General features: G+C 46.1%; 2 protein-coding genes across 3 annotated transcripts in view; one reads left to right on the top strand and one right to left on the bottom strand.

The window, feature by feature from the left end:
* Positions 1-419, bottom strand: part of THAP11 (THAP domain containing 11) — a 3,306-nt gene extending 2,887 nt beyond the window's left edge. The window contains exon 1 of the mRNA XM_035337044.1: positions 5-419. Coding sequence (XP_035192935.1) covers positions 5-256 — 252 coding nt within the window. The 5' untranslated portion in view covers positions 257-419. The remainder of the gene's footprint in view (positions 1-4) is intronic.
* CENPT (centromere protein T) lies at positions 128-20,183 on the top strand. Of its 2 annotated transcripts, none has more exons than XM_035337015.1 (13): positions 128-242; positions 870-996; positions 1,877-1,970; positions 3,575-3,708; positions 4,669-4,699; positions 5,907-6,049; positions 6,502-6,930; positions 11,345-11,488; positions 12,222-12,431; positions 13,695-13,790; positions 16,946-17,123; positions 17,933-18,037; positions 19,773-20,183. In XM_035337015.1, coding segments are annotated over exons 3-13 (1,620 nt in total). In that variant the 5' UTR covers positions 128-242; positions 870-996; positions 1,877-1,968; the 3' UTR covers positions 19,921-20,183. The 2 variants fall into 2 exon arrangements, with proteins under 2 accessions (XP_035192906.1, XP_035192905.1); XM_035337014.1 differs by lacking the exon at positions 128-242 and adding an exon at positions 706-774 and having other exon boundaries at positions 13,695-13,791; positions 16,959-17,123.
* Positions 20,184-20,781: the final 598 nt, after the last annotated feature.

Below are 20,781 nucleotides of genomic sequence, written 5' to 3'. Positions count from 1 at the left end.
TGACGCCGCGCAGGGGGAAGATGGTGGGCACCCGCACCAGGTAGGACTTGCGGCCGCCCTGGAAGTGCTCGCTGCAGACGCGGTGGCCGGTGGTGGGCTGGAAGGTGCTGAAGCAGCCGCTGACGCCCGCCCGGGACACGTTCTTCAGCCAGAGGCGCCGCAGCTCCTCGTCCTTGGGGAAGGTGTAGAAGTGCAGCGCCTTGTCGCGGTGCGAGTTGTTGTAGCAGCCAGGCACGCAGCAGGTGAAGCCCGGCATGGCGGGCCGGCCTCCCGGGGGGGGCCGCGGCAGGCCCCGGCGGCGGGGAGAGCGGGCGCGGGCCGCCGCCGAACTACAGATCCCACAAGGCCAACCGCGGCCTCTCGCCGCCCGCCGACGCCGCCCGCCGAGGCCGCACCGGAACTACGCGGACCACAATGCACCGCGCCGAACGGGCGGCCGAGCGCCGCCGCCGCCGCCGCGCCGGAACTACGCGCCCCACACTGCGCTGCGCCCCGGGACTACGGCTCCCAGGGTGCACCGCGCCGGCGGCAGGCCCGCCCCGCCTCTGCCCCGCCTCCGCCTCCCGTGAGGCGCCGCGCGCTCGCGAGAGGTGGCCCGGCGGGAGGCGGGAGCGGCCGTTACCGGAGCCGTTACCGGAGCCGTTACCGGAGCCGTTACCGGAGCCGTTACCGGGGCCGTTTGGCGTTACCGGGCGCAGCTCCGCCATGGACGGCGTCAGGGCGCGGCGCGAGGCCAGGCGCAGCGGGAGGCGCAGCCTCGGGGACCGGCTTCGGGTAAGGCGGCGGTGCCGCCCCGCACGGGAGGGGACGGGGGGGGGGGGGGGGGGTGCATGGCGCGGCTCTGAGCTGCCCCCGGTGTGTGCCCTCAGGGCGGGCTCGGCCCCGGGAAGGGCGACGCCGCCGCCAGGAGGGCCCCGCCGAAGCAGCGGCCAGCCGCCTTCCCCGAGCTGGACAACGCCACGCCGCGGGGCCTGCTGCGGAGGGTCATCCAGAACCGTGAGTAGCGCGGGGGGGCAACCGGGCGGGTTGAAAGGTGTTGAAAGCTCTCTTCCCTCAACGTTGTGATGCCGACGAACGCCCACGGTCCTGGTGCCGCCGGTCACTGTGAGCCGGGGCGTGAGCCGCCGAGGTACTCGTCTCAAACCTCAGCCCTGCTGCTGCCGTTGGCAGTCATACGTGTCAGCCTTCCTAGGAGTAGAACCCAAAGGGGTTTCACTGGTTCTTTGTTTTAACTCGTTAAGAAGCTTAATTTAAAGAGCATAGTGCATATTTAACGCTTTGCTGCTGTCCTGCTTTCAGCTACGATAGAGTTAATTTCCCTCCTAGTAGCTGGTGGGGTGCTGTGTTTTGGATCAGGACGAGAAGAGTGTTGGTAACACACTGATGTTGTAATTGCTGCAGAGCAGTTCTTACACCAAGCCAAGGACTTTCCAGCTCCTTGCTCTGCCCTGCCAGCGGGCAGGCTGGGGGTGCAGCAGGAGCTGGGAGGGGACAGACCCAGGACAGCTGACCCCAACTGGCCAAAGGGGTATTCCATACCATATGGCATCATGCTGAACAATATCTAGGGGTGGCTGGCCGGGGTTGGGGGCAGCTGCTCAGGGATAGGCTGGACATCGGTCAGCGGGTGGTGAGCAATTGCATTGTGCATCACTTGTTTCATACACATTATTATTATTATTGTCTTAATTAACTGTCTCTGTCTCAACCCACAGGCTTTACTTTCCCGTTTCTCTCCCCCATCCCAGAGAGGGAGAAGGGAGGGTGAGCGAACGGTTGTGTGGTGCTTAGCTGCCGCAGGGTTAAACCACAACAGCTAATTTTTGACATTCTTGCTAGATTGAGTTGTGGAAACAATGTTTTGATTTGTTCACAGAACCACAAGTCTCACCTCTAGCACCTCAGGTAGCTGAACACAAAGAAACAGAAGATGCTCAATCAGAGCCCCCATCCCGGAGGACTTCCAGCATGTAAGTAACTTTTTTTGTTAACAGTACCAAGCATAGCTGCAGTTCCTACAGCAGTGGGATTGGGGAGCAGGATTTCTTCTGTTTCAAGAATCAAAATTGCATTCTCTTATTCAGGATTTTCAGAAATAGCCTCTCCTGCTCTGAAGGAATCACTGGGATTGAGGAACAAACCAGTAAATACAATGGGTTTGTACCTAGTCCCCCTTCTTAAATGCAGACTCGTAACAGCGTTTTCCAGTGGAAGTGCTGGATGCAGTAAGATGCCCGATGGAAGTCTGCTTGTCTTAGTTATCTGTAACAGATACCAGAATAGAAGTTCTCAGATGTTTGCAAGGTTACAGGCTATGTGCTGATAATGCTGGGGAGTAACGTGTGGGAATGAGTGGCTGCCAGGTCTGGTATTCAGCAAACAGGTTGCTGTTGCTTTTTAGTGTTAATGCTGCTTGCCTGTCCCTGTACTGGGCTGCTAGGGGTTACTTGATCTCCTGTAGCGTGGTTTGGAGGTGAAGTTTGCCTGAGGCTCAGCTGCCTTTTTCATGTTCAGCTTCCTTTAATATGCTGAGCTAATAGGCCTGACCATTCCACTTCGTTAAATAGCAGAAAGCCACTCGTGGTGGTAGATCTTAATGTGCTCTAGCCACTTTGTCCAAACTTCCAACTTTTTTAGTGACTCTAGCCAATTTGTCCCAAAGCTTAGCTGATGAGGATGAAGTTGCGGATGTTGTTTACGTGGATTTTAGTCAAGTATTTGCCACCACCTCCCACAGTATTCTCCTGGAGAAGCTGGCGGCTCAGGGCTCAGACGGGCGTACGGCTCGCTGGCTGCAGAACTGGCTCAAAGGCTCCCAGGGAATGGGGTTCAACTGGTGGCCAGTCACCTCTGGTGTTCCCTGGGGCTCAGTCCTGGGGCCAGTTTTGTTCCACAGTTTTAGCAGTGATCGGGAGGAGGGGATGGAGTGCTCCCTCACTAAGCTCACAGGTGACACCAAGGTAGGTGGCACTGTCAAACTCCTTGAGGGCAGGAAGGCTCTGCAGAGGGATCTGGATAGGCTGGGTCAATGGGCTGAGTCCAACCTCAAGACATCCAACAAGGGCAAGTGCCGGGTGCTGTGCGTGGGTCCCAACAACCCTGTGCAGTGGCACAGGCCTGGGGAGGAGTGGCTGGGAAGTTGCCCAATAGATTATGCATCTATTCCATGCACCAGTGTGTTTGTGATGCATAATGTTTTGTGATTGTGGCTTTTTCGTTTACACTGTAAGGTCTGACAAATTTAATTGCTGCTATGTGCTGTCAGCAGAAGAGAACTACGGAGTTTGTTGGGAGCCAGTCTTCCCCTTTAGCTTGAAGTTTCTTAGCCCTGTCATTCTGAATATACACTTTAGTTTTGATTTTCTTACTTTGTGAAATTTGAGTTAGTAGGAGGGAATGAGATGTTTCTACCTTTGCTGAGATACTCTAGCTAGTTCCTTATTTCTGCTGCAGCAAGGACCAATAACTTCCATTTGCTTTTTTAGCAGCTTTACAGGGAATTTACCCTGTAATGTACCCTTTCTAGGGTACCTAAATGACTGTCCTTTGTTAAAGGCTTGGTTTGTATTGGTAGGGTGGAACTGCAACTGCCAGACCTTGTTCCTGAGGATACATCTATCGCTACATTCCGTATGACTAGGAAGAGAAAGAAACTCAGCATTTCTGAATTTGAGAGAGCAGCAGACAAGCGACTTCCTCAGAACCAAGGTAAGGCCACAGTATGAAATCACCTTGCTTTCTGCTGCGTTTGCCGTCAGCTCATCTGCTGCAGTGTAGCTCTTAGTAACTTCTCAGTTGAGTGGTTGGATGTTTGGAAGCAAGACTGCAGTATTACGTGCAAAGGGGTTAGCAGAGAAGGTAACACAGTTCTTTTTTTAGCTAAGTCATCGGCTCTTCTCTAGTTGTATGTGACTTCTTGATCGTTTTTCCACTTTGGTGCTCTTTGAGTTTTGAAGCATCTCCAAGGGAAGAAGTCACTGTCTTCCCCCCCTCCAGAAAATCAAAAATAGAAGATACTACACAGGTTTTGTTGCATTTTTGTCAAATAAGTTACTCAGTCTGTGTCTGACGAAAAAGTGTATTGGAATTTTATAAAAAGAAATATTTTATATTGGAAAAAGTTTTCCCTTAATACAAAGTTAGTAAATATGGTGAATATAACTTTCATTTTAGTTGCAGTTTAACAGAGACAGAAAGGCAAAACACATCACTTAAGTTTCTAGTTGCACCTGCCAACAGAATATGTAATAGAAATGAAAGGTGAGATTCGGCTCCGATTTACAGACCCCTAAATCATTGTGCCTGCATGTACACTGGGTAACTAAAGTGCTCTTAAACTTTAAGTGAGCTCTAGTCAGTGGAGTGTGGAGAGTGATTGAGCCCAGCCCAGACAGCTACGTTTGATTAATTGTGTTCGTCTATAATGGGAACACAGACAACTGTGTTTGGATGTTTTAATCCGGAGCCAATTAGAATTCTAATGAGCAATTCAGGAATGCAGACAAGAAATTGTAAAGTGAACCTATTGTCTCATTCTGTTCTCATTGAAATGTAGCTTTTGAGAATTATGTCATAACTGTTTCTAGAAAGAGGAAGATCTGTTGTATTATTTCTGTAGAGCATTGTGTAGAGAGTTTCTCAAATAATGTGTTACCAACTTTGTTTTAGCCCATTCAGCGCTGGACAGCACTTTGGCTCGGTGAGTTTAAAACAAAATGTCTTAACTTCTGGCTGTCCTAACTACAGCTGCCTTGATTCATCACCTCTGTAGCTGTGAACTACATGATAGATTACTGGCTTTGTAATAAAGAGCTTTGTTAGTAATGATGCAATCATCTCCCACGCTGGTAATGAAACTTGAAGGAAGTACATGACGTGCCCTGTGATTTTCTGAAACCGTGGCTCTGTACTGCTTGCCCAGCTTGGCCTAGCCTGTATTGCTGCTGTTGCTCCTGCCTTCCTGTGAATGTGTCGCCTTTCCTCTTTTCACTGACTAGGATCATGCCTTTTTTTTCCTTCTATTCCTCGTGTTTCTAACAGTAAGTCAGTGCATAATATACCTTAGAATGGTATCTGTACCTGTTAGTTGACTTACCGCATCAGTTGCATTGATGCGGTCTTTAGTCCAAACTCCCTGGACTTCAAAAGGCTTGTTGGCAAGCCAAGAATTTCTTCTCTGTTGCACTTGTACAGTGCTAACTATCCCAGCCATGGCTAGCAAATTTTCATGCTGCTTCTCACTGCAGCCTTTGCTTGTGGTCCCATGCAAGGTGTTTCATAAGGTGTTTTCATGCTGTACTTGCTGTCTTTTAATCCTCTCTATCCTGAACCCTCTTTTTGATTGGGCTGCCTAGGAAGAGGGACAAGAGATAGTTAAGCTGGCCAATCTGTTTAAGGTACAAAATGTGTGCATTCGGATGTGTTCTTTCCCATGCTTTTTATGCTATCTTAGTTCCCATATCAAAAGTTGATACTGTGTTATTAGTGGTAGTTTGTGAGTACTGGTACTCAGCAGCTTTTTAGACTTGCACTCAATTCTTTTACCTCCCTGCTCTTATCTTGAGGACATCTTTACTCTTAAACATGTTTGCCTTTTTAATTATTTGATCGTTAAAGATTCCTGAGCCTTTTGTCAGATATATTGTTGCGGTCCACTCTAGGTAGGAGGCTGTAAAACCAGTCTGTTTCCTGATTTCTGTAATACATATGCTGATGTTAGGTGATATGAGATTGGAATATCTGCTTAAAGTAGGCTGGCATGTAGTCTCCAGGGCTCTGGGAGGAAATTCTCCCTAGTTAAGGGGTTTGTGAAATGTCTCACTGGTAGTGGCCTTATGTCTGTGATCTGAGGGCAAAAGGGGAGCGTGCAGGTTTTGAAAATGATTTCTCCCCTCCCCTTTTTACAGATCTCTTCACATGTCGCTTGGTTCCGTGCTTGCACCAGACAGTGTTGAAAAGAAAGGCTTACTCCGGAGGCCAAAGAATCGCAAACCTATTGACATTGCAGCTTTTGAAGGTGGAGTGGAACAGAACTTGCTGCAGAGAAAAGGTTTCTATTGTGCTGTTACTTCTGTTTTGGGAGGGAGGGTATTATATATGGTGACTTCTAGAAGCGGTTACTGCAGTGTGATCTGTATTTTAGGATTTAAAGGCTGTTAACATATTCACGGAAATCCAATGTAATTTGGGAGGCAAGATATAGAACAAGGCTCTGCACCTGTAGCTTCTTCTAATATGTGCTCCGCTCAGCTTGGTAATACCACCACACAAATGGTTTCCTGTGTGGGCTGGTGTTTGTGACCGTGGGTACTGGGGAGATGGTTTGGTAGAGGAAGTTATCATCACTCGTCAGTGGCCCTATAGTTTCTGTTGAGGATGACTGAAAATCTGTTAAGTAACTGAGGTTTTGAATTATGGAAGTCCTGATGCTAAATGTGTGTCCCTAGGATCTTGAACAGTTTTTTTTTCACATTAAAACTTGTTTTAAAACTTTCTAAACAGCACAGAACTATCTTGTGGACTTGCAAACGGCATCCACCATTGAAGCAGCCACACTGACAAGCGATGCAGAAATCATGCTGAATAACACAGAGCTCTTTGTTCAACCTCAGCCTGGTGAACAGAACCAAAAGAAACCTCCTGCTCTTGAACCACAGCTGTCAGAATCAAAAACCCCAGCGCAGAGAAGCAAGATTTCTAATGCGACTCAGGAGGAAGGAAAGCTTGTGGGCCGGGTATCCAGTGTGGGCACAGATGAGGGAAGGACCCAAAGATACTCCGAGGAAGAGTTAATAAATGGTTATGATCACGTGGACAGCGTGACTCACGTATCTCAGAAAACATCTGCGAACCAGGGAGAAGATGAGCAAGGTCATTCCCGGCAGAGTGAGCCAATGGAACAGCTTTCTGATTCAGAAGAGGTGTCTGGCAGTGAGTACTATGCGTTACGACCTGGGGGTAGCAGGTATTATCTGAAATTGCAGAATCACAGCGTGGTTGAGGCTGGTGGGGACCTCTGGAGGTCATCTGGTGCCAACCCTGCTCCAGCAGGTTTGCCCAGTGACCACATTCAGGTGGCTGTTGAACCTCTCCAAGGAGGGAGACTCCACAACCTCTGGACAACACGTGCCAGTGCTTGGTTCCCTTCACAGCACAGAAGTTTGCTGATGTTTAGAAGGAATCTCCTGTACTCACACACTTTGTGCCCACTGCCTCTTGTCCTGGCACTGGGTGCCATTGAAAATTGCCTGGCTCTGTCCTCTCTGCTCCTCCCTTCAGGTATTTACAGACACCGAGATCTCCTCAGGCTGCCTCTTCTCCAGGTTGAGCAGTCCCAGCTCTCTCAGCCCCTCCTCATATGAGAGATTCAGTGTTCACTTAATTGTCTTAATTGCCCTTTGCTGAGCTGTCTTTTGACTGTGTAAATGGGAGTGCATTTTCCTCATTCTGCATAGGGCAGACCCCGAGGTGTGGTTGAAACCGTTACATTTTCTGCTCCGTGACCCTGGTACAGGTAGCGAGGACAGGGTCTGCTGTAATGAATAGCTTTGCGCAGTTCATGGAAATCAGAAGTCTTGATTTAAGTGCAGATAGCTAATGTTTCTTCTTCATTGTTTTTAAGATTCTTTGTCAAAAGGGCCACTGAAGGGATGAAAGACACGGGCTCCTGATGGCTCTTGAACAGAAGGCTTTTATTGCCATTTTTCTTGACTACATATACCTTCCCTGTAACCCCACGCACTGTCCACGTGCCCGAATTGGTCATACAATTGGTTACAGACCCTCAGACATGTGCCTTGAGCCAGCCAGCAATTGGCCACTGCCCAAAGCTCTTCTTTCACACTGTAGCCAAGTTAATTTTTCTCGACCTTACTCAAATTTTTCTTTCTATCGCTTATTTCCTCATTATCTCTAATTCAGGGACATGTGAAACAGCGCAAAGCCACCTGCGAATTCCTTTCCCACAGGCCACATGAGCAGCATTTAAAGAATGGTTGGTGTACTTGGTATTGCTTGAGCCAGGAGTGGAGGTCTTGCCATGGGAAGCTTAGGGATTAATTAGTGCCTGGTGTCCTGGTGGATTATTGCTCCATACTTTGCTTCTGGAGGGTTGCCTGTGGCAAGCTTGGTGGGAAAAGTTGTTTTGAAAGAACAAGGGAAGAAAGGAACAGAAAAAGGCTAATTGCTCTGAAGGGTCCAGTGGTAGGAACTTTTAGGACAAGTGGATAGATAACACAAAGGCAAGTGGGGAGAACATGGAACAGAGGACTCGATTAAAGGAGAGGAAAAGGAAGGAGAATGAGAGCCTGTCTCAAAGCTGCTGGAGTTGGTAAGCCATTAATGTCAAAGGTTAATGATTATGTATTTCTCTTGTTTTACCAAAGGTAGCTAATGTCATCTTGCTCCTCAGTATGACCTGAAAATATATCTGCAAGGGCTTTTCCAGCTGATTCCTAAGACACTGCAGATTCTCAAAACTGTTTTGAGGAAAGCAAGAGCAGTTTCTTGTGTGTATTCTTCCCTCTGCGTGGTTTTCTTATTTACCAAAAATGAAAGTGTAAGAAAATACTAGGGGCAGCTTTAATGCTCTCAATTTCTAGCTGTTAATAGGTGGAGCTCCTCCTTGCCATCCAGAAGTAGATGCCCAGTCATTCTAAAGCCTAGGAGATCTTTCAGCATGTCTTTGAGAGAAGTTGTGTCCCATATAATTGAAGAACTAGATGTAAGCGATAAAGAAGAAGAGCTGGCTAATGCAGTGAATGAAGTAGAACAGGAAGAGATTTCCAGAGAGGGTAAGAATTGCTTCCAGTGTTGCAAAGTAATGGAGTACTTCAGTCTGATTAGAGACAAGTGGTTTTCAGTGACTTGGCGAGTGAAATAAGACTTTATTTTGCAGTAGATCCTAGAGATAATTTAATTCAAATCATATCAGAGACACTGTGAGCATTTCCAGACAAGCTTTCTAAAAGCAGGCTGTCTCACTCATCTGCTCCTTTGTCAGCGTTTGCTTTGTTCACAGCAACTGCAAATGGAATAAATTTGTGTTCTTGTGTAGTTCCATGGTACTGCTCATCTTCCTGTAGGAAGGGAGGAAGGGTGATTAGCTCTTTCTTGGCAAGGGATATGCCCAGCTAATCACTTTTTTTGCTTGCCCACATTTTAATGTTTGCTGTATTTATTTAAGCCACGTTGGCCTTTACTTTCCTCCAGTACCTACCGACATGTTTTTCTCTTAAAGGGCTTCAAGGTTGCCCTGCCTTAAGGAACAGTGACTGTCAGAAAGATGTTGGGCCTTAAACTGACCTTTTTGTTTCTGGAAGAGAGCAAATCATGGAATGGTTTGGGTTGGAAGGGACCTTAAAGATCATTTAAGTCCAACCCCCCTGCCATGGGCTGGGATGCCACCCACTAGATCAGGTTGGCCAAGGCCCCATCCAACCCGACCTTGAGCACTTCCAGGGATGGGGCATCCACAAATCATGCAAGTTGTTTGGTTCCACAAGCACGTTCTCTGTTTTCTTTGAAATCCTTCTGCCATAGAAAAAGTCAGTAAAAACTTGGCAGCCATGCTGAGGTTCATTAAGGCAGCAGTTCCTCTGCATTTCTAAAATAATGGTTGCATGAAATTGGCAGTCTGTAGTCTTTCTTGATTCTTTTGTCCTTTTATAGTTTTACTTGGGTGCATCTCTGAAGTGTGAAGTTTCAGTGGGATGTGACTCTTGAGATTGATGAAAGTCACCTCAGCATTGTTAAAGTTCTGTGAACGGCAGCATAAAGGTTAGAATATGGTCAGAAAAGCAAATAACGTAAAAATGATGAAAGGAAGAGATGACAAAGCAGTAGGCATCACTGTGTCACTCTGGAAACAATTGTCATGCTCTCCTTTTGAACACCATGTGCAGTTCTAACCTCTACGTTTCAAAACAGATTTAACAGAACTAGAGAAGGAGCAGAGAAAAACAGTTGCCGATAACGATAATTGTATGGAGCAGTTTCTATACATTGAATGACAAAATACAAGGACTTCTCCGCCTCGAAAAAAGACAATCGCTCTGGGAGTGAAATAGAAGTTTAAAAGGAAAACCCTTGAGCAAGCGTGGAGGAGGTGATTGAACAGACAAATAGAAACAAATAGCTCCATGATCAGTCAGTGCAGAAACTAGAGAAGAGCAAAGAGCACTGACAGCTGGCAGGTTGCACCAAACTGAAGGAGGTATTGCTACTAGCCACAGCTGATCAAGTCAGTAAAAACTAGACTTGAGTATATCAATAGCAACTGGTACTCCCCCATTACAGCGCTGTATCCCTGCAGTAGTCTGGTCGTGTAGGAGTATCGCTGATGCCTATGTGCCCCAGGCAGTCTTCATGTTCAGTTGACCTTCTGCGTTTTCCCCACAAAGCTAGGTAACTTTAGGCAAGGTTTTTCCCTCCACTGCTGTAGTGAGCCTAGTGTTCTGGTGAATAAGATTGCCGTTAGTGAGTTTTGCTCCGCCTTTGGCCAAGTTTCCTTGTCCTTTTCACCAGGGCTCGGGGCTCTTGAGGTCTTGGCACTTGTACTTTTGAGCATGAAACCTCCCATTCACTAGACAGGATGGTAAAAATCCACTTTTATGGCTTCTGGCTCTACCCTTTAGCTTAGCTGAACTTTCCAAATCCTTCAGCGAGTGGCACTGCTATGAGAGTTCCTAGTAAGATTTTTCTAAGTAATGACTTGTGTGTATTTCTGCTGGAATTGAGCTACGGGGTAATAGATGTGGACGACAGTTTAAGTATGTAGGGTAAAGGAGCACTTCAGCAGCTGAGGTTTTTAAGGACATGCAAGTCATGTGTCCTTTTATTTCTCTTCACCCTGCCTTCTAGAAGATTGTCAAGGATGGTCAAAACACTAAGTGCTCTCTTCTTTGTAGTGTGATGTATCTCTCCCAACATTGTTTATTCAGAAAAACTGGGCGTGTGGTTAGCCATCTGTACCCAGGAGCTGAAAATGGGGAGGAGAATGTGGGCACAAACACTAGGTATTGCTAGACTTAATGGGGAAAAAAATCACAATCACCAAAAGTGAGAGTACACAGAGAATAGATCTTGAGGAGCTCTGGTTATGGTTAAGTAAATTTCCTTCCTCCGTCGGAATCTAGTGTGTACCCTAAATAGGTGGCAAGCTCAGGAAAAGCTGTGCATTGGGAGTTTTTGGAAGGGAACTGCATCTGCCTCCCTGTTTTATACCTTATGGCTATCGATGAGTTTACTTAGCAAGTAAATTTTGGTGATTGTTACAATCAACCACCAGCGGTCCGTTTGTTTGTTTTTTGGTTGGTGAGACTGATGATGGTATTTCCTATTTTAGCTACGGAACATCATACAGATGCTGGATATTCTGAACATTTAGAGAAGAAACTGACAAAAAAATCGGAATCACAGATAACTGTGACCCCAGAAGAAGGGGGAGTAGCAGAAGGCAGTGTTAAACACCAGGGGTCTCCCGAAGCTGGTGAGAACAATCAAATTACCTCTAAAGCTGCATTATTGGAATCAGTGTTAGGACAAAGACTTGTTAACTCTCTGCATTCTGCAGTCTGGGCTAAATGCTGGCAAAATACCCAACTAATTTTGACATTTCAGTTGAAAGACAGTCTTACTGCTCATGTGGAAGCCAAAATTTTATTGGGAAGAGTGTTTAGAAATACATAGTTACAGAAAGCTTCTTTGATTATAACTTACTTGTGGGAGTCAAGGAAAGATTGGTAAAACGTGGAGCCCCTCTGAATGTGTTGGCAAACCAAGATCTCCCGAGTTACTTTTCATATATTACAAGGGTCTTCTGTCTTCAGCATGCTGCCCAAAGACTTTGGTCCTGCTTATCCTGAGGGGAGATCCATCTTTCCTTATACTACAGCTGCTATGTTGTTCCTTTTATTAGAAGTTGACTTAGAAGGAGCTCAGATAACAACTTCACTCAAGTCTCCTGGGCTTCTCTACACTACCAAATGCTGTTTTTTACATGATCTCTGCTCACCTACATGTAGCAAAGAGAAAAGCCAAGGATTTATCAGTGCTTATCTTACCTAGCTTAATACATTGGCGTCCTAATCTTTGAAGATAGGAATATAAAAGGTGGCAACTTTGTCAGGAATGGGAAGATGGGTTTCATATCTATGAGTGCCCTGAAATTTTGGATGTGATACTTGTTACAGTGATGCATTCTTTCTGTTTTGAAAATCCAGAACAAGAGATGGCCAGAAGCGCTAGAGCCAGCAGCTTGAGCAGGCATTCTCGTGCTTTTTCCTCCTTTGAAAAATCTGGGACAAAGCCATTAAAAGAAGCTGTTGAGCAAGCAGATGAACCAGAAGACAGAGCTGTCATGGGAGAACTGGATGGTCCCGAAGAAGAATCTACTGAGGATGAAGCTGAAACAGAAGGCCAGGAGAGTAAAGGTAGGAAAACTGTTGCAGCAGTAGCAGAAGGCAACTAAGATATTTTTTTTCCTCTGATATCTGCCAACAAGTTGAAGGAATAATAACACGATCAACTGTTTAGTCCATCAGATAGTCCAGGGGAAGCTGTTGGCTGGTATTTGAGGGCCAGAGGGAAGTGCAGATTGTTACTGGCTTGTTGGGTGCTCTGTTGGAAATCATGTACTTCTGAGATAATGGTAGTGGAAATGTTCACCATGTACGAGAATGAGTGCAGAATGGTCTCGTACAGGGACAGAGAGATATCTTCCACTTTATTCTTCTTTCCTGACTCCTATCTTCGTGCTGTGCTAAAAGCTTCTTAGCATTGCACTGCTCTTTTCAGAGCCGTTTATGGTACTGTGGATTTGAAAGCTAGTTTAGAACCCCATTCTGTTGGTGTAGTTGGATATTTCCTTTCCAGTTAACCAGAAGAGTAGACTGATTTTTCCACAAAGCTGAGAGCAATTATGTTTCCTAGAAGTTCTTTAGACAGTATCAAGTCTGCTTCAGTGCCCCAGGAGTGTTTGTGCTAAGGACGTGTAGTTCAATTAAGGCCACATCTGAGAATGCTCAGAATGTGTCGGTGGCTTGGGGTTGGTTTTAGTCTTACTAAGTATAATAAACCCTGAAATGATAAATTTAACTAAGGGCATCCTAAAAGAACCTAATGAGGTTCAACAAGTCCAAGGGCAAGGTGCTGCACCTGGGCTGGGGCAATTCCAGACGTGAATACAGACTGGGACAACAACTCATTGAGAGCAGTGTGAGTATGGGAGATGCTTATAGACCCTTGTAATGTGATTTTATTGCTCTGCTCATCCTTGTGTTCAGGGGAATTTGATGCTGATTTAAGAAGATGACAGTGAGGTAATTTTCAGACTTTGAAATTTTATCTGGGAAAAAAGGCTGCAGCTTCTCGGCAGATTAAGTCGGTCTAGTCCCTGCTGCGTGTCCCTGTTGTGCTTTTTTACACCCTGCCCAGTCTACTGGTCCAGCCCAACCTGATGGGCAGGAGGTGGCGTGAGGGAAGCCACCGAAGGAGATGGAGTGGATGGAATTGCAGCGGCCAGCAGTCACACTGGTTTAGGGTACCGTGGAGCCACAGCCTGGGTGTGGGCTGTGGCACTGGAGCAGATGTGGAAAGCTGGCTAGAATTCTGTCTGCTTCAGTGGTGTTTCCTGCAGGAACACTGAAAATAGATATCAGTTCCTCAAGTAACTGGTACTTCTTTTTTCTCCTTAGAGGGTTCCATGAAGACACCCATGTTTGTTCGTGCTGCAGCCTACAGTCCACTTCCCTTGCTGTCAACTCCACGTCCTGCAAAACCTGCTGCTCCTGAGTAAGTATAAGCAACCTTCAGCAGCGGCCCAGTAGAAGTTTATCTGGGGGTGCAAGTAGCAGGAGAGAGCCCAATGATCTGCATTCCTGACAACCGTCCTACACGGAGAACCCAGCTTTGTTAGTTGTTTTGTCCCTCATCAGCTGTATCAGGGACTAAGCAGTCGCAAATTCTTTAGTTCATCCATGGCTTTAGTGATTTGGATAAAGAATTCTATCAGGTAAATGTGAGCGCTCTCCCAGAGCAGATCTCAAAGCTTTCCGATGAATGGATAATTTAATGCTTCTTTGAGCTGAGTACCAGAACCTTTTCCTAGCAGTTCTTTCACTGCTAGGCTAGCTTGGAGCACTAGGAAGTAGGAGGCGTAGGCTAGCCCCTACAATAGGGGATGCAGAAACCCTTGCAGGAGAGGGAGAATTCTAGATTACATTACAATGATCACATTAAATGACATATTTGTATTGACTTCTGAAACTTAAAGCTGTATGTACTTGCCCTGTGATAAAATGAAAGTTTGCTTTGAGGCAGAAAGTGAACCTGTTGCCTTCATTACCCTAAAATAGTTAGAACTTTGCCAGCCTTTTAACTAGAAATTTGGTGAAGCCATCTGGAGAACCAGTAACAGTAGATCCTAGGGAACAGAAGAAATTTTCTAGCCCATGTCTCTGTCAATTTATTGAAGCAATAAAAAATAAAACAAGATTCTTTTGTTTTACGCTGTTGTGAACAGAGATGAATGATGCTTGTAGAAGATGCTGAATTATTGCTCTAATCAAAAACAGTATTTTATTTATATATATATATAGATAGATAGAGAGAAAAGAAATAGGAGTCTTTGCGGATGCTCTCTGATGCAAAGCTATGTTATAACTGAATAAATGTAGATTTGCTTTGGGATTCTGCACTGAGACATGCTCTTTTTATATACAAGAAATGTCTGAATGCTAATTGTTCTGTATAGTGTGCTAGTCCTCATGTGCCAAAAAAAAGTCTGGTTTTAGATGCATATTCTTTATAGGAATTTCTGGACATTTATAGATTGACAGCTTTTCAGGCTCTCAAGCTGTGCTAACAAATGCTCGTAACTGTAGGTTCAGATGCTAGATGACAAAAAGTTGTTGCACAAAAAGTACCGAGTACCTGGGCAAGCTAGAAAAGTAGGCTGACATGAACCTAATGAGGCTCAACAAGTCCAAGTGCAAGGTGCAGCACCTGGGCCGGGGCAATCCCAGACATGAGGACAGGCTGGGAGAAGAACTCATTGAGAGCAGCCCTGCAGAGAAGGACTTGGGGCTTCTGGTGGGCAAAAAGCTTGATGTGAGGCAGCACTGTGCTCTCGCAGCCCAGAAGGCCAACTGCATCCTGGGCTGCATCACCAGAGGAGTGGTCAGCGGGGGGAGAGGGAGGTGATTGTCCCCTTCTGCTCTGCCCTTGTGAGGCCCTACCTGGAGTACTGTGTCCAGGTCTGGAGCCCCCAGCACAGGGAGGTGGGGCTGTTAGAGCAGGTCCAGAGGAGGACCATGAAGATGACCAGAGAGGGCTGGAGCAGCTCTCCTGCAAAGAAAGGCTGAGAGAGCTGGGGATGTTCAACCTGGAGAAGAGAAGGCTCTGGAGAAACCTTGTTGTGGCCTTTCAGTACTTAAAGGGAGTTTATAAAAAAAAGATGGAGAGCAGCTCTTTGCTCAGTCTCATAATGACAGGACGAGGGGGAATGGTTTTAAACTGAAAGAGGGGAGATTTAGAGTAGAGGTTAGGAGGAAATTCTTCTGGTGGTGAGCCACTGGAACAGGTTGCCCAGAGAAGCTATGGATGCCCCATCCCTGGAGGTGTTCGTGGCCAGGTTACAAAAGGCCCTGAGCAACCTGATCTAGTGGGTGGCATCCCTGCCTGTGGCATTGGGGTTGGAACTGGGTGGTCTTTAAGGTGCTTTCCAATCCAAGCTGTTCTGCAATTCTACGATACCAAATTTGTTTGCACTTTATGTACTGAAGTCTGGCTCCAGGTTGGTGTGTTTACTTCCCAGGGCATCACTACATAGGCTAAATGCCTGAGGAATACTCTAGGTTATGAAGTGAAGTGGTGACTATGTGAGAGCCTTGGTTAAGGCACTCTGCTATAAAATGATCTATTTTTACTGGTACAGTTCTACGGTGATCAGTTGTACAGATTAGGGCCATAGTACTTTCATTTAGAAGCAATAAATCTTCTACAGTCTACAATAATCAGTTTTGCCCTGTTCCTTGGAACCAAACGTTTGCACATTCCAATTCCCCACAAATGGGCAAACTGAGGCACAGGAAAGATGACTTAGATCCTGACTTCTGTTATTACTAGACGTACTTTGTCACTGGGGCTGATCTCTTCCCCGTCTCCAAGATTCTGTCAGAAAAACGTGTTAGTAGGCTGGGGAGAGAATCAAATGATGCATGCATTGTGTGGGTGGGTTTTCTATGCGTTAGTCTGAGATTCAAGGTCTTTTCAGTTGTTTCTCACTTGCCTACTGAATGAAGCTGGGATTTTACTTCCCCTTTTTTATTACAATTTTTCATTTTTAGACAGGAAAGCAGTAGTAGTTTCATTTGGGACTTGGTCAGAAAACAGTTGCATAAGGGAAAGAATACAGAAGAGGCTAAACAAAATGTTCCCATTTGTGTAAAAGTTGTGCACTTCCCATTTTATGGAAGGAAACTGTATCAAAGGAAGAGCTTGTGTTGAGTCTTGTCAACCAACAAGAATTGTTGAGTATGCCCTGCAGACCAGAATCTCCCTTCCGCATCCACAGGCCACCTCTGTATCTGCATCAAACTTTGTGTTGTCCTGGAGAGTGAAAAATTCAGGGAGCTGTAGTACTGTTGCACTTATGTATTGGAGAGAACTGTAGCTTGCTGGCTATTTGTTATGACAGCATGCTCATCTCAGGAAGACTTGAACCTGAATTGCTTCTCCCAAGGCTGTAACGTTATGTGAACTGTTTGCAAAGGCTGTGCTTTGTGAGTCTGAGGGTTTTGAGGGTTTGGGAGGGAGAAAGAATTAAGAGCTTGTGGTAGTTCTTTTAACCCCTTCAAATTCAGCATGAGGTTTGCCCAAACTCAGCTCGGAGTTCTCTGCCTGTACCCAGTGCCCTGTGTTTGTTCATCTGATGTGTGAATTTTCAATTTCCATCAAAGGTCTCCCCTGCAGCCACGGCGGGCTAAGCCTGTTCCAAAGAGCTCAGGAACGTCACAAGAGAAAAAGCGTGAGCCTGCACTAGCAAGCAGTTACATAAAGCAGATATTTAGGCATTATGCAAAAATGCCAGTGGCCAGAGATGCCTACAAAATTGTTGAAAAATGGTAAGCAGCAGCAAGCTCTTCTTCCTACTACTCTTCTTGATCCTCTTTTCCTTCCTTTTCTCTTCTTAAATAACAAACTCATCCAGAAACCTGATGGTAAGTTGTCAGCTCTTCCTCAACCCTTTGCTACTCTCCTGGTGGGAAATCCACAGGGGGTGTGATTAAAACGAGGACAGAAATGTGCTAGGTGCTTTTGGCTGCTGTGTGGGTATCAGTGAACAGTGCTGCCTTCTAGGAGCTCCCAAACTGGTACCAATGCACAATTCACTATCTTCTCTACCTAACAGCACACTAATATCATTAGCGGTCTCAGTGAGCCGGATGGCTCAGGATAATGGTCGCTGTGTCAGGCTGGGCAAGGTGAAGCTGTTCCAGCTGTGCACTATTACATTGGCATCCAGGGTTTCTCAGCTTTTCGAATCCTCGGAGCATGTTACCTTCCTGAGAAAAATCTGGGGATTGTTCCAACACTCACCGTAAGAACCTAACAGTGTCATCTTTAACTTTGAGTTGTCAGCTGTGTTTACTCCTGCTCTAGCATGTGAGAATTCTGGGCAAGGTTCCGGTTGTCAAATACGTAGCTGTTTCACAGCTACCTTGCCATCTTCAGTTACCAGTGGTCCAGAAAGCCCAGGCTGAGAAGCTGTACTTCATTCCCTGGGCTGGAGTGGTTCTTCTCCCCCATTTTTCCCCTGGCGGGCTGTGACCTGCAGTAAGTTGCTGCAGTTTAACTTGCCCTACGGAGGTGAGTGGCTGCTGTTTGTACCCTCCACAGCCTGGTTTTATTTCTGTCCTCAATTCTCTTTCAGTTGTGAGAAATACTTCAAGCATCTAAGCAATGATCTGGAAGCTTACGCCCACCACGCAGGGAGGAAGACAGTGGAGATGGCTGACCTGGAACTCCTTATGAGAAGGTAAAGGAGGAATGTCACTGACCCATGCTGGTGTTCTGTGGTGACAGCAGTAAGCCCAGTAAGGCTGGCGTTGCCTGGCTGTGCGCTAGCAGTATTTCTACAGTAAGCGCGGTGTTCTGTGGTTTGCTCTGCATGATGCAGCCTGGCTTTTTGTGCCAGAAAGGGCATTTATGGACTTGGGATGTTATACTCCAAGCTGAAGGGGGTGGGAGGGCAAGAGAAAATAGTGGTTGGAAGTGCAGGAGTCTGAGAAACAGCAAGAGGAAGGGGATGTGTGCTAGGGTCAAGCAGTTATGGCTGGGAAGTGTGTGCTATAGGTAGAAAAAGCAGGAGAATAACAACAGTTAAGTGAAAGGCTGGGCTGCACTGCACTGTTTGCATCCCTGAGGGATTGCTTTGCTAAAGCACCTGCAACTGAAATCACGAGCATTTGCACCTGCCCTGCTGTTTGACTTCCACCTCCGAACAAAATCCTACTCGTTCTGTTTCTGCAGAATCTAATAGTTAGGCTTCAAACCGATAGGTCCTCATCAGGGCAGGAAAAGGGCCCTCCGGCCTGGCTTCTAACACTGGTGTTTCCCTTCTTACTGCCACTTCAGGACCCCTGGAGGGGTGGAGTGGCCAGCAGCCTGCATGGGTTGTTCTCAGAACCTCTTCCCATGGGCTCCCTCAGCTTCCCCATCTAACAACTGGACTTACTTTGTCTTGTGACAAAAACATGAGGGATTTGTTCTGTTGGGGAGCTCTCCGTAAAACTCTCAGGCCTGAATCAGTTCACACTCCTCATTTCAAGTCATCTAAGTCGGTATTCCCAGTCTCCACTGGAAGAATTTCTTTCAGATGCTACTTTAAAGACATTTGAGGGATTTTGTAGGATGTTCCTGATTAAAGACAATGGTTTTGCCTGAGTTTGTGCAGCTGGAGCTGGTGCTGCTGCATAAGAATAATAATCTGTTGCTGTCCAAATCCAGAGATTTTATTTTCACGCTTGACAGGTGTTTGAAATCAGTATGAACAGGCTGAGAGGAGTGATGAGTTAGTTGGCCAGGTCTGAGGATTCTATTCTCTTGTTATTCTGCCTTTCTCACTTTCTTGTCTTTCTGCTGCATCATTAAGAGATCAAGGACTGTTTCCAGTTCATGAATAAGAACAGTATTTCTGTTCCTTCCAGAAAGAAAGCGTGGATAAAGGCTACTTTTTGTTCTGTGAAGCTAGGAGATACTGATTTTTTGGGGGGGCAGTCAGCTAAATGGTGTACTAGAAAACTACACAATTGGAAAACGCCAACCACCTCTGAATTGTGAATAGCCTATAAAAAATCTGCTGGATAATGGGATATTTGCTTCTGTTGCATCATTCTGTGCATGTCCTTAAATAGTAAAATTTATCACGTGCCAGGTGGATTGTGAATTTAAAAAGTAATGAACTGCTATAGATCCGTGTGCTGACTTCCACTGTGGAAAACACCTCTGGGGAGCTGCTCTGCAGTGACTCTTCTGGTCCGCTTCATATGTAAACAAGTCTGGCCTTGGCACCGCATGCAGGACCTAACATGTCACCTGAGATGGCTGTGTGCAAGTAGAAGTCTATAGCTCTTCTGTCACAAGCAGCCATAGCCTGTGTGTTTCAGAGGTTAAATGTCAAAATGTCAATGCAAGAAAACTTCAAAAACTTTATTCTGACGTTGGGTTGGGAACAATTCTCTTCTCTGCTTTTTTTTTCTTTTTGAACAAAGACAAGGGCTGGTGACAGACAAGATGCCGTTGCATGTGCTGATAGAGCGCTACCTCCCTCTGGAGTACAGGAAGCTGCTGATTCCGGTTGCTGTGAGTGGAAATAAAGTGATCCCCAGCAAATCAACGTGCCTCTCTGGCAGGTGGTGAGCCCTGTGGGTGGGAACACGACCTACTGGAAGAACATAGCTTTAGGTTGTTCCATGTAACTGCTCCATGGGATGGTTTTCCACAAGGAACTACTGGGGCAATAAACAGCTGACGTTGTCTTGAACTTACTGACATCGTGCTGTGGCTATCATGCCAGCCACTGGATGTCACCAATTACTATTACAAGTAATTTGACTATCCTTTAGTTTTATATCTTATGTTTGAGTAGTAAATAAATAAAATGTGGTATGTATTCTGCGTGATACAAATGTTACTTATTCCAGTGAAATGAAAGCTTACCTCATGTCTGCTGTGTTTTCACTACGTTCCTAATAGATGCTTACTTGTATTGGTGCTCTTCATGCTAATTGTTCAAACGAGAAGCTATGGACTGCCTTATGAAAAGATGATCCTTCTTACAGCTGTATGTGCATACATAAATATATTTACAACAGGGGCTTTCGAACTTAAGGTCTTATCCCACTTGGGAAGTCTAGCCTGTGTCAAGAATAGTTTCCACAGTTCATCTATGGAAACAGCTGTTTACTGATGAAAATTGAAATGGGAAAACATACTACATATATAAACCTCATGGGGAGTTAGCAAGCAATCATTTAAGTCCATTTGAGAGGTAACATCTTCTTGTTCACGTGTGGTAGGTGAAGAACTGGGAGAGAGTGTGGGGGAGTTGGAGTGAATCTTTAAGGTCCCTTCCAACCCAGAGGATTCGGAGATAAACCCAATATACACAACTAAGTCAAGGTTTTGGTAGTGGGGGTGCTGCAGAGGTGGCCTCTGTGTAGAGGTCAGGAGCTGCCCTGTGTTAGAGCCAGTTCTGGCCAGCTCCAGAACAGACTCATT

The sequence above is a fragment of the Oxyura jamaicensis genome, chromosome 11, assembly GCF_011077185.1.
Source record: "Oxyura jamaicensis isolate SHBP4307 breed ruddy duck chromosome 11, BPBGC_Ojam_1.0, whole genome shotgun sequence".
Taxonomy (NCBI): Eukaryota; Metazoa; Chordata; class Aves; order Anseriformes; family Anatidae; genus Oxyura; species Oxyura jamaicensis.
Note: the sequence above shows the minus strand (reverse complement) of the source record. Positions and strands in the feature narration are given on the sequence as shown.

Bases quoted from the DNA above. Each gene is read 5' to 3' on its own strand.
- CENPT (XM_035337014.1), top strand. From the start codon at position 706: ATGGACGGCGTCAGGGCGCGGCGCGAGGCCAGGCGCAGCGGGAGGCGC. The intron at 997-1,876 runs GTGAGTAGCGCG...ATTTGTTCACAG, and splicing joins GCGGAGGGTCATCCAGAACC to AACCACAAGTCTCACCTCTA. The intron at 4,700-5,906 runs GTGAGTTTAAAA...CCCTTTTTACAG, and splicing joins CTGGACAGCACTTTGGCTCG to ATCTCTTCACATGTCGCTTG.